This window comes from Condylostylus longicornis, unplaced genomic scaffold (genome assembly GCF_029603195.1).
Source record: "Condylostylus longicornis isolate FDR11 unplaced genomic scaffold, ASM2960319v2 ptg000010l, whole genome shotgun sequence".
NCBI lineage: Eukaryota > Metazoa > Arthropoda > Insecta > Diptera > Dolichopodidae > Condylostylus > Condylostylus longicornis.
The window spans coordinates 15710888-15724503 of record NW_026577979.1 but is presented as its reverse complement, the minus strand read 5'-3'; the positions used below and the strand labels follow the sequence as shown (position 1 = coordinate 15724503).

The following is a 13616-nucleotide window of genomic DNA, read 5'->3' as shown; positions in this document are numbered from 1 at the left end:
TTTTTAAGTAGTTATTGTAGCAAGTCAACTCCTCTTGAAACTTTAGTAAAATTAAAATTAGAATTTTTAGTAAGTACCTTATATTTTCGAAGCTGCAAGCTCTTTCAAATTTCTATAAATGCTAACCGTAAATAAAATTTCATTAAAAAATATAATTGTTTTTCTTAACTCAGGCAACTAACCCTTAAATTCGAGCATTATATTAAGGCCTCTTTCAATTTTTTTGTTTTATTTCAAAGATTGTATGAATTGATCATCCTAAATGTATGCAATCTTTAAAATATATTCATATATGAATGAAACTAATTTGGATAATGTAGTACACAGATTGTTTTCAAAAGCAGTATTTTCACTTGTTGAATGGAAAAGTGCTACAATACAAACCATTGATTTGAATGTGGAATACATTATTCATGTAAGCATAGTTCTCAACTGTTAATTAAAGTTTTCTGTAAAAGCGGTATATAGCCATAAAGACAATATTTTGTAAGTAAATAACATTCACAAAGTAGTTATTGTAGGGAATAGTTTTGTATTGCCTTCTCTTTTTTATAATATGTAGAAAATATTCATCAAATCTAGGTTAGGTTAATTTTATTTCCTATATAATACAGGATTTACGCTATTAAAAATAGCGTTTTATTTACATAACAATCGCAACTAGTCCGGAGTAGTTTGGAGTGCAATATTCTTGTAAAAAGGATATATCATATGTACATATGTATGTTACATATATGACTTAATATTTTTTAATAACTTCATATAATATTCAGTTATGGTAGAAAATTTCTTCCTTAAGAGTGCTTCTTAAAGTCATAATGAAATCTAGCTGTATCGCCATTTTATTATCTTTTAAGTCAATTTCTTGTTACAACCTATCAGTTAATATGGTGTAGCAAGAAATAACAATTCCAATTGTTATTGAACGAAAATATTTTCAGTATGATTTTAAAATGCAAGTATTATAGCCAGAAAATTTTTTTTCGTGTTTAAAATTAACAAAAATTCAACAGACAATTTCAATAGTTTTTTCTTTTAAAATCCAAAATTTCCAGCTGCGCCGAGAGCAAGTGAGAGTACGCCATCTGCTGCACCAGCAACATCTCCTGCAGCATCAAGAACATGGTTAGCTGCACCGTTAACGGCACCGAGTACAGGGGGTACTGCGTTAACAACTCCTTCAACTACACCATCTACGGCATCAAGTACTGGAGGTACTGCGTCTACAACATTATCGACTAATCCTTCAGCTGCATCGAGTACTGGTGGAACAGCATTAAGAAGACCACCAGCTAATCCTCCAAATAAACCGCCGGCTACTGGATATACAGCAATAACGGCAAAAGCGATGAAGAATAAAATATTCTAAGAAATAAAAATTCAAAATAAAATACGAGTACCAAGTAATTTTAGTATTCTTGTAGAATGCTTACAATTTTACTGAACATTTTGATTAAAGTTTTTTGTATTTTTTTTTTTTTCAAATGCGTATAAAATTTTCAAAAATCTTTCTGAAAGTGAAGCTCGTTTAATTGAGATGGAATTTATATAGTCGACCAGGGTCTGAAAGAATCATTAAGAAGCAGTTGCGTAAATACAAAATAGTATAAAAAAATGTTTTAAATTTTGCAAATAAAGACAAACTGATGAAATTTATATAAAATTATATAATCAGGCGAAGGTACTTAGATCTATTTATTTGTTTAATTATTTGTATGTGATGCTAGCAATGAATAATTGATTACGGACTGGACAGATTTGTATTAAGTAATTCTTTTTTATTAGTTTCTCAAAAAAAATATAATTTGTATAAATTTAATAAGCATTCAAAAAAACCATCTCATAAACTATTCGAAGTATAATATTAAAATTTCACGCTGAACGAATTTCGTAATACGCTCGCCATTCTTATAACTTTATTATTTTTCTAAATATTTAAGCTAAGCTTTTGGAGTTATATGGCAGCTACCCGAACCAGTCAAGCTATTCCATAAAAATTTCGAGGACATACATATCTGGACTGTTATTGGACACGCGAATGTTCAATTTCATGCAGCTAGCTTTATTAATTTTCCAATACTTAATATTGGCTTTTAAGGTTGTATTGGAGCTATCCGAACACATTTTCTGAATCGGTTCAATATAGTAGGATCCGTCCTTGGCACAATAGAAGCAACTTGTGCAAGTTTGGTCGTATTTGTATTATTCGTTTCTGAGTTATCGTGTCCGATCCGACATGTCTAATCAACGCATGAATTTATTCTGAGGAATATGATACGTTATGTATATATGTATGTATGCGTGCACGCCACAGACTACCTCTTGTAGTTGTCCAAACCAAAGTTAATATTCACGAAAGTGCAGGATATAATTATAATACAGGTGAAATAATTGGAGTCACATAGCTACATTGTAGTAAACAAAAAGCCAAAATTTATTTTTAAGAATTCGTATGTGACAGAGATGTATGTGATGTGTGTGATAATTCAATTTGCTTTCATTTGCATCAGAAAATAAATATTCAGATTTTAATGTACAAATTAAAAACAATATTTGTTTCCATAAACTAATGCAATAAAATTGAAAATTTTGTAAGACCTTTCTCAACTTTTATTTCGCAGAATAGAACAGGTGCTTAAAACAAATATATTAGGTGCTCTTATATGTACGTATTTTGTATGGGTAAAACCTTGGATATTTTTAAATCACATAACTAAAATGGTAAATTTTTTTAAAATAATTAATTTCTTCAAACTGAACCAATACAAAATAACAGCGCATGTTTTAGAAATTTTTAAATATTTATAGAAATAAATTAAACAATAATTGAATTATAAAGCAGTTGTCAAAATAAATTTTAGAAATACAATTCATGTACTTTTATAGACAGAATTGCGAATTTCAGCAGATATTTTTGTTTCATAATCTTCATATTAAGTTTTGTTATCCTTTATCAAATTAAAATTTAATTTTTTATTAAATATATTGAAACTAATTAATTAATGTCAGTGAATTAGAATTTTTATAGTGGTTAAGAAAATTTCATAGATTGTAATGTCCAAATCTAGACTAACGATAATCTTATTATTTAGGTTTTCCTTAATAAAAGCAATATTAAAAATGGGATTTTAAGAAAAAAACAACAAATAGGAGCCAAAAGTTAAGATCAATTTTGCAGATTAAACTTCATTTACTAAAATCACTTTAAGATTCTTATTTGGGTTTAGTAGAGTCCACATATTAAGTATTGAGTTGTCTATATTGCATGAGTTAGCTTTCTTTTTATAGAGTATTAAAAAACAAATTAATTTTCGAGGTTATATTAAGTCTGTTGGATTTTACTTACTTATTATTGTGAATTACTTAACACTTAATTCAACTGATATGACCGTCTATAGCGTCGACATTTTTCGCAAATTTTTTTGGTAAAGTATATCTTTGAGTATAATCGGATTAGGAATTTCGCCTTTTGAAATATGATAACTGTGTTTCACAGTTTCAAACTATAAAATGGTACGAACAGACTATGTTTACTGACTTACACAAGGGTTATCTTATTATTTTCCTGAAATACTCTAATTTTTAGCATTATGCAAGAAATATCTAACTATTGTCGTAACAAGAGTTTCAAGTTCACATTCTGTGCAAATTAAAAAAAAAATATAATTTTTGAAACACTTAATTAAATATAATTTAATTAAATAAAAAATATAAGGAAAAACAAAAAATTTTTAAATAAAAAACACTTTTAATCAATTATAAATAAGTTTTTAAGGATCTTAATAATATATTTTATTCATACATGTTTTTGTGGTATGTATAGTCAGTTGCTCCAAGAATCAGATCAATTGACTTACATATATAGCTTTTACATGAACTGATGCTTTTTTTAGGTCAAGTATAATCTACATAAAATTGCATTATTTATTGCGTTATTAAAGTTCATACAGATTTTAGGAGATTTTTCTATTTTTTTAATCTAATTATTAGACTATAGATCAAGTGTACAGTATATGCCATTAAGAATACGAGTAAATCAGAAAAAAAAAATCAATCTCAGAACCTAAATCAAAGTTTGGTTTCAAGCCTTTATTGTGATATGAGTCAAATCCGTTCAAATCATTCTCTAATGAAAAACAGTTGTTCATAAAATGAACCGGTGTTGTTTGTTAACCGTCAATTGTCCATTGCACGATCTCTATTACCCCATGGGGAGCCCCATGATTTGATCAAAAGGACATACCAAGGCGGCGATACAGAAGGATGAAAATTGAACTAAAATCACTCTTTCGCAAATCAAAATCATATCGATTGCTCCTTCACAAACTTCGAAAAAAAGATATTTGTTTTTTTTGAAAAATAGTTACCGTATTTCGCCGTTCTGTTTATGATGTTTATGATTTGACTCTAACTATTATTATGCATTAAAATTTTTAAGTTTACCCTTAACAAAAGTTTTTAAATTCACATTTTGTCAAAAAGTAAATTTTAAAACACTTAACCAAATATAGTTTAATTAAACAAAAAATAATTAAAAAAAACAAAATTTTCTAATTAAAAACACTACATATTAATTAATTATAAATAAATTATAAATAAAGAACAGAATACTAAAAGACTTTGTACTATCGCAAAATTAGCAATGTGGAAATGAAATTTAATATAAAAAATATAATCGCAATATTAATTGATTTGCTTAATTTGTAATTTTCTACTTCTCTGTAATGTTAAGGCGAATACCACTTAAATGAAATTTTTCTTAACATTTTTTTTTAATAATTGGTCTTATTTTTGTTCATTTTCGAAATTCCAAAATTTTTCCCTACATTTGGAAAAATTCTGATAAAATTTAACAGAAAAAATAATAGTGATTACTCAGAACTCAATAAACAAAATATTATATAACTTCTAATTTTTTTATATTCTGGCGTCTAACTAAAAGAGCGTTGCAAAATTTCAAAATTAACGTAATTTTCGTGGTTATTAGAAAATTTCTGTTATAAAATTTGAAAAATTTTAAAAAGAGAAGACAGTGGCGCCACTAATCGCGAAGAAAGCAAAATTGTGATTTAAAAATTTAAAAAAAAAATAAACCAGACGGTAAAGTTTGAAAAAACTTTTAAAAACTTTACGTATGTTGAAATACGTAATTTCAACATACATCAAGACGACAACGCCAGATTTCAAAATATTTTATCCAACATAAACAGTACGTACATAAAGAATACACATTAGTTTTGACAGTTAAAAGTTTTTAAAATACTAAGTTTTACTTTACACAACTGGAAAAAACGTTAAACATTAAGAAAACGAAGTCTCATTTTTTCGCAAAGGGTATTATATAACATAAGCATACTAGAACTTTGAATAATTTTTTTCAAATTTTATAAATTTTTTACAAACTTTCTTATATCAGACACCTACGTGTGTCTATTATGTGTTGGTGGTTACAAAATTGAAAATCAAAATTAGATGCCAAAATAAAGTTGACAGAAAGAGTTCCTCAACTATTACCTCATTTACACAACATATTATGTATGGCGAAACTCAGCTTCAATTTTGAGTTGGTATGTGTGAAAGCTCATGTACAATATCTTTATAATATATTATGTATACTAACGCAAAAATGAAAAATTAAAGTTCTTTATGATAATATTATTTCGTTTATATGGTAGATCGAGATTTGTATTGAAATAAAAATAGTGGAAATCGGCTAAAGTTTGACATTAAAGGGCAAGCAATATAATATTGCCATGTCATTTTCGTTCTTTCGATCAGAGTTATACTCGTATGCAGTCGATTTTAAAACCAAGCTAATAATTTTTTAATTCGACTTGACTTGAAATTTTCAAATAAATTTTTAAACTTCAAAAAAGACAATGAATATTTTTTATTGCTTAAAATTTAATGTTTTTTTCATCTCTCGTAAAATTTTATTTTATGCAAATGCTTGGTATAGGTTTCACTTGCAACATAATAGCAATGTTACATTTTGAAATATACTATTTGATCATGTATCTCTCTTTTTATTCACTTTCAAATCAGAATTCTCAATATTTTCTAATGGATTTTTCACTTTTCCAATAAGATTACTCATTTTTTCAATTGAATTTTTGTATTTTTTCTCAAATGATATCGACTGAACATTTCACTTTCAAAAACAAAGTGAATAAATTTTTTATGAATTTTAGAACAAAACGAGATGCGCAATACCAAATACTTCTTCTCACTCGAAAATTGCATTAAATGCAAGTATATGATAGTTAGTCACTTTCTTCTCACTTTTCGAGTAAACCGGTAAACCAACGAGATACATGATCAGGCCCATAAATTAACAAATTTGTAGTCATACAACACCCCAATACAAAAACGCATGTCTTCCCTCTATGAATATTAATAATTCTGAAACAGTAAAATACATGAACATTATTTTCGTGATATGAAAGCACTGGAAAAATTTGGCATCCTGAAAAATTATTAATTATCGAGAATCGTTTTTGGCAACACTTTTTTGACATAAGTGCCGAAATAAATACAACAAATACATACCATCAACAAAAAAAAAAAAATATACATACTTGTCAAGAATTTTGTTTGCTTGCGTCGACAATAATGGAAAGCACTTAGATTTAGTTGAAAAAACAAGTTTTTTTCTTTTTATTTAATAAAGGACTTTAGTTAAATTAACTTAAAATCAACAGAACAAAGTCTGATTCCAAAGCAAAATTTTACAATAGAAACAGCGAAAATATTTATTATTCGAAATTTTAATGATTTTTATAAAATATTTGAATAGTGCAGTGAAAAGTTGATTTAGTTGATTGAAATTTAATTAATCCGGAGTTGGCTAAAATAAAAGAAAATGGGTCCGGTTACAATAAGAAGGGGACGGCTTATTCGATACGGAGTGTGCTTACTTGTAATACTACCATTGCTTTATTTATTATCAAATTGGTCTGATTCAAATAGACTGGATTCCGAACACAGAAAACGTTTAAATGTACAGCATTTAAAGCTGCGTAAAGAAGTTCCAAGACTTCTTCAAGGTATTGTATTATTTACATGTCTAACAATAAACAAATTTAATATTTAGTACCGTACAAAAGCGATTTTTACAATGATATATAGAATTCCAATGGTAAAGATAACAAATTTAATTAACTACGTGGTAGATAAATTAATAAAATTGGAAGGTTTCGGTATGAACTTACGTAGGTAATTTTGAAAATTAGACAAAGTTATTTTTCAATAAATTATGCAAGCATGTAAAAAAATTCGTTAAATATAGATAGGGATTTTTGTTAAGGTAGCTGTATATGTGCTTCAAAAAAAAAAAAAATAAGTAATATGGCTATACAAGAGTTTCCCGGCATATTTTTAAATACGTGTCAACATTAATTATTTTGTTAAACTTAAATTTTGGTAAAAATAATTTTCAGGAACTGTTATAATTTTTTTCCTCCGGTACATTTCGATTTACAAAAAATTGGTGTATATGTACTTAACAGCCTATTTAATTGTTTAATTTGTCATTTAATGTACCTAACTACCAGAAACAGCTACTTAGGTAGTTTACCAAAGTATAAATAAGCATGTTTTTATTATTATTCTAAAAATCGTGTAAAAGCAAAATCACAGATAATTGCTTTGAGTTATCTGATAATAATTGATATACAAAAAAATAAAGTATTAGTGACCAGGTATCATATAAAAGAAACTTAATATTTAGGCAAAAAAATCAATGTTTTTGTTGATTAATTGATAGTAATTTTACTACAGATGAAAAATGATCTTTAAAAGTTTAAAATATGACAAATTCAACCATTTCTATTTGACTCAATTTCGTTACTTAGTTGATGTTGCTAGTGTTAAAACAGCTAACGATTTTATTTGCCTAAAAAATTAATCAAATTTGCATTCATTGAAAATAAGCTTACATTAAGAGAAACATGTTAGTAGAATTGAATTCTTTGTGTAAATGTTCACAAATTAGATGGAGAAAATTAAGTGATCATAGTGTTCAATGAACTCAAAATAAATTTCTTGTGTAAATAAAATATATGAAAAAATATTTTCTTGTAGATATTCAAACTTTCAAATTTGATATTAACAGAAGATTAAATTGTATAAAATTCTATACATCATTCGAGGATGAAAGAAAATTAATAGGTTGTCAGGTACTTACTTATGCATCTACCTGTATAAGTATACCTAGATAATTAGTTGAAACTAATTTAACGAATTAGGAGCGTGAGCAATTTCCTATTTTTTATTTATGCCTTCGACGAAATTTAAAAGTGGTTTTCCAAATTTTCAATTATAAGGTGGCATAACTTCTTACTAGGTTTTATTAAATATACATACGTTACATACATATGTCTAAATATTTAAAAATTTAAATATTTGGTCATTTTCAACAAAAACTAGTTTATTAATTTTTTTGGTTTTATTTTAGGCTTAGGAAATTTTGAGCCAAAAAATCCTGAAATGAGAGAAGGACCTGGAGAAAATGGTACAGCGCATAATTTACCACCTTCGAAAAAATATTTAGCTGATTCAACTGAAATGGAATATGGAATGAATATAGCGTGCTCGGATGAAATTTCACTTGATCGATCTGTGCAAGATACAAGATTAGAAGAATGTAAACATTGGGATTATCCATATGATTTACCAAAAACCAGTGTAATTATTGTTTTTCATAATGAGGGTTTTTCTGTACTTTTAAGGACTGTTCATTCTGTTATCAATCGTTCTCCAAAACATGTTTTGCATGAAATTCTTTTAGTTGATGATTTCTCTGATAAAGCGGATCTAAAAGAAAAGTTGGACAATTATGTTCAAAAGTTTGATGGTAAAGTTAAAATAATTAGAAATAAAGAACGTGAAGGTTTAATTAGAACTCGATCAAGAGGTGCAAAAGAAGCGACTGGTGAAGTTATTGTATTTTTAGATGCACATTGTGAAGTAAATACTAATTGGCTCCCGCCATTATTAGCGCCAATTTATCGTGATCGCACAACAATGACCGTACCAATAATTGATGGGATTGATCATAAAAATTTCGAATATCGCCCAGTTTATAGGGATGGCCATCATTATCGTGGTATTTTTGAATGGGGTATGTTGTATAAAGAAAATGAAGTTCCAAGGAAAGAACAAAGAAGACGTAAACATAATAGTGAGCCATATCGAAGTCCAACACATGCTGGCGGTTTGTTTGCTATAAATAGAAATTACTTCTTGGAGTTAGGTGCTTATGATCCCGGATTATTAGTTTGGGGTGGTGAAAATTTTGAACTTAGTTTTAAAATATGGCAATGTGGTGGTAGTATAGAATGGGTACCATGTTCAAGAGTTGGTCATGTTTATCGCGCTTTTATGCCCTATAATTTTGGAAAACTAGCATCAAAGAAGAAAGGTTCTCTTATAACAATTAATTATAAACGTGTTATTGAAACATGGTTTGATGATAAATATAAAGAATACTTTTATACAAGGGAACCGCTAGCACGTTATTTAGACATGGGCGATATCTCAGAACAATTAGAGTTAAAGAAAAAATTAAATTGTAAAAGTTTTCAATGGTATATGGATAATGTTGCTTATGATGTATTTGATAAATTCCCAGCATTGCCAGCTAACATGTACTGGGGTGAATTGCGTTCTGTTGCGGCTGATACATGCTTAGATGCTATGGGACATGAACCGCCATCGATTATGGGTTTACAACATTGTCATGGTTTTGGTATGAATCAACTAGTAAGATTAAATGCTGCTGGACAATTAGGTATAGGAGAGCGTTGCGTTGAAGCTGATAGACAGGGTGTTAAATTAGCATATTGTCGTTTAGGCACTGTTGATGGCCCATGGCAATATAATGAGAAATCTAAACATTTATTGCATCGTGTTCATCAAAAATGTATGGCCTTACATCCTGTCTCAAAGCAATTATCATTAGCACATTGTGATATTAATAATGCGTACCAACAATGGAACTTTAATCTAATTAAATATCCATAGAACTACTTGCAAAATAAAAACAGTAAGATAATAGGAAAGGAAAAAAATGAAAAACGAAAGACCATATTGAACTTTTAAGAAAATTCTTTATAAATTATATACATAATTAAAAATATTTAATAGATAATAGTTATAAAATTATATAAATATATAAAATAAAAATATTTTAGAGTAATATTTGTTAAGTAAAAGGAAAACAAGCGTTAAGAATAATACACAAATTAGAAAAGAAAATATGAATAAAAACTGATTAACTATTAAGTAAAATTTATTATTAGAATCGATAAAATATTATTGTATAAATATATATATATATATATATATATATATAAAGCAAAAATGAACGAATTACTTGAGTGAGATAAAGGAAAGAAAATTACATTGAGTGGCAAAAAAAAATTAATAGTGAAATAATTGTTAAAGCAATCAAACATTCTTTAGATTTGTAAGACTTTTTTTTTAATTTCGAACAAAATAATATAGAAATGATAGAAAATAAGAAATTATAATAAAACGTATAAAAACTTTATAGAAAAATTTCAAATTTTTCGAAAAAAAAAAATTGTGATGATTTGTGAATAATGAATTTCCACTAATTTCAACTAATTAATTACGAAAACAATTTTTTAACTTATTTATATTTTAATTTGTAAATCGATGTCTTTTATATTAAATATTAATATTAATGACCATTTTATGCTGTAAAATTGATTATTGTCACAACTTGAACCTAAGAGGTTCAATATATTTTTGAAATGCGCATAACGTAATATCATTAATATTAATTTTGTATGTATGTATTTAAAAAAAGTAAAAGTATCCAGTATATAATATAAAATCGTATTAAAAAGTTGGTGTATTGTCTTACTTCTTTTGTAGCTATGTAAATTTTTTTTATGTTTCTTAATTTTTTTCTTGTTTTTTATAAATTCAGTTCCTCTTAAATACGGTGAGAAAATTTCTGGATTACTTAACACATATTTTAAATTTTATACTAATTTTTTTTATATGTGATTTTACTGAGAATTATAAATAAATTATTTATTAAACTGGCCTAATTATTATAAAAAAATAGTTTTCAATATGAAAGTCATCACTCAATAGCGTTTGATTAACAAACTATCTAAAATCGTAAGAAGCACATAATGAATTAGGAAAACGTTTAGAAACTTCTTTTTCTATTATTAAAAATTTTTGTGATTAAAGTAATTAATTCCATATTTGTATAAATAAAATTGTAATAGTTAAGTTATTTTTCAGCAATTCGTTCTGTTACAACTTTATTTTTATAATTTAAATTTCATGTATGCATATTAATAGACCTATAGGTATGGTGAAATCGACAAGAAATCTAGCAAATGTGACACTGTTTAACATTGCGTATGGCAAATTTGTTAGGTTTCTTGCTCGAATTCAATAAAAAATGTAGCAAATGAGGCAGTAAGTTATGTCAAAGTAGAAGAAATTTTATTATTACAGTTTACTTTGATAAAAAAAAATTACTGCCATTATGCAAAAAAAAAAAAAAAAACATTTAGCGAATAAATCCTTTTGCTATAATATACTGATTGCTATCAATCTGCTATACATGAGTTTATAAAATTTTACTCGAAAATATAAATATAACATATTTATATTTTAACGTAATTAGAATTAATTGTAAAACTAATCGTTTCCGAATGAACTTCGATCATAACTAATTTATTTTGGTCATTAAATTTTTGCCTATTTTTTTCTTAATTATAATATTATTTTGTATTTTTTTTTAGTTGAAACATTTTACGCGTTTGGTGCAATCGTGTATGTTATTTATTATTTGTGAATGATATTCTAATTACCATTATTTTCAATAGATTATTTTCGATTATTAGAAAAAGACAAAAATTTTTTTTTCCAGTTTTAAAATATAATGTTATCATTATTAATGTCTGTATATAATTATGTGCATACTATATAGGTATGCATATTTTATTAAATTTATGAAGTTTAACAGATAAAAGTTGTTAAAGTCCAAAATATTGTTGGAAAAATTAAATTTTTATCATATTCAAATTTTAAGTGCATCGCATAAATGCAAACATTTTTATATTATTTTGAGGAATGAATTAATTTATTTAAAAGAAAATTATTGTTACAGAAAAAAATTTTAAAAAATGTTATTCAAAACAAGGTTTCTCCTTATAGTAACGTTATACTCATTATATTGCCAGTTTTACGTAGGCGTAGGAAAATATGGAAGTTGTGTAAAAAAAAGAACTCTTATTGTGACAATGCATCTTGCAAATCTCTACAACATTTTGTGAAGTCAGATAATCAGTTCGACTATTTTTCTGAATTCAAATTATATATCTGATATCGCAAAATGAGTGCAAAAATGAATTTCATTAATTCTTAGTCTGTACGGCAGGCATTTACATTTTTTATTTTCTATAATAGAGCGAAAGTAAATAAAATTAATAATCTGATATCACATCACAAACTTTTTTAAAAAAATTTTTTCTGTTAAAAATTCGTGAATTAATTTAAAATTGAATGAATTATTTTAGAATTACTTTTTTATTTTAAAACATTTTTAACTTTTATATCTTTATATTTTATTATATTTAAAATTAAAATTGTCGATTTGTTTTATATTAATTGCTATTAAATTATTGTAATAAAAATTTTTTGAAATTTTCGATTTAAATAATAAATAATTGTATTTTAGAATGTTATAAAAAATTTTTTTGTAAAAAAAACATTTACAGGATGTAATTGAAAAATTAAATGCCGCGGTTTTTTTTAATTTAATCGCGACATTTAAATAATAAAAACATTCCACTTTTTAAATATGCATATTTTATAAATGAAAATGTACGTGTTCCATATTAAATTTAAATTATTGTTTATTAATATTTAGTAAGTAAATTTATAAATTTTAAGAAAACCAAACTTTTTTATATTTTTAAATTTATTAAAATCGAACAAAAAACAAGTATTTTTTTTTTAAATTAAGAACTTTTTAAATAAAAAATAAAATTTTGTTATTTAAAAGGAAGAAATAAAAAATTAAGGATTATTAAAACAAAACAACAAAAAAAATTAAATTTTGTGCATTTTATAAGAAAAAATTGATATTATTTTTGTAACTACAAAAGACATAAGAATTTCATATTTTCTGTTTTTTTTTTTTAGTTTTTTATAAATATTTTAGATATTAAGTCGCTACATTTTAACAGTAGTAATTTAATATAATTAAAAATATTATTGAAGATATTTTAAATAATTTTATTTAAAATTTATTGTAATAATTTGCTTTTACCAGTATCAATATTGTATGTACTAACTAACATTACTAACAATAATTTAATAAAAATTTTTTTATTTTGAATATTTTTAAATCGGAAACTTTTTCATCTAGTACCTACATTCCAATTACTATAATTATAATGCTATTATTAATTTTTAAAAGCCAGTAATTTTTTTTAAATGTGATTACTAGTATTTTTGACTGATATTTTTTTTTTTTTAACTTACTTTTTAATTTTCAATCCAGTTAATCTTTTCTTACTTAAAAAGGAAATACCAATAGCAATGACAGATGAAGTTGTTGA

The 13616-nt window shown here is 25.6% G+C and overlaps 1 protein-coding gene across 1 annotated transcript; it reads left to right on the top strand.

Moving 5' to 3' along the window:
• Positions 1-6610: 6610 nt before the first annotated feature.
• Positions 6611-11286, top strand: LOC129618709 (N-acetylgalactosaminyltransferase 7). The gene is made up of 2 exons (XM_055533644.1): positions 6611-7046; positions 8456-11286. Exons 1-2 carry the CDS (start codon positions 6863-6865, stop codon positions 10021-10023), a joined length of 1752 nt encoding a protein of 583 aa, XP_055389619.1. The 5' UTR covers positions 6611-6862; the 3' UTR covers positions 10024-11286.
• Positions 11287-13616: the final 2330 nt, after the last annotated feature.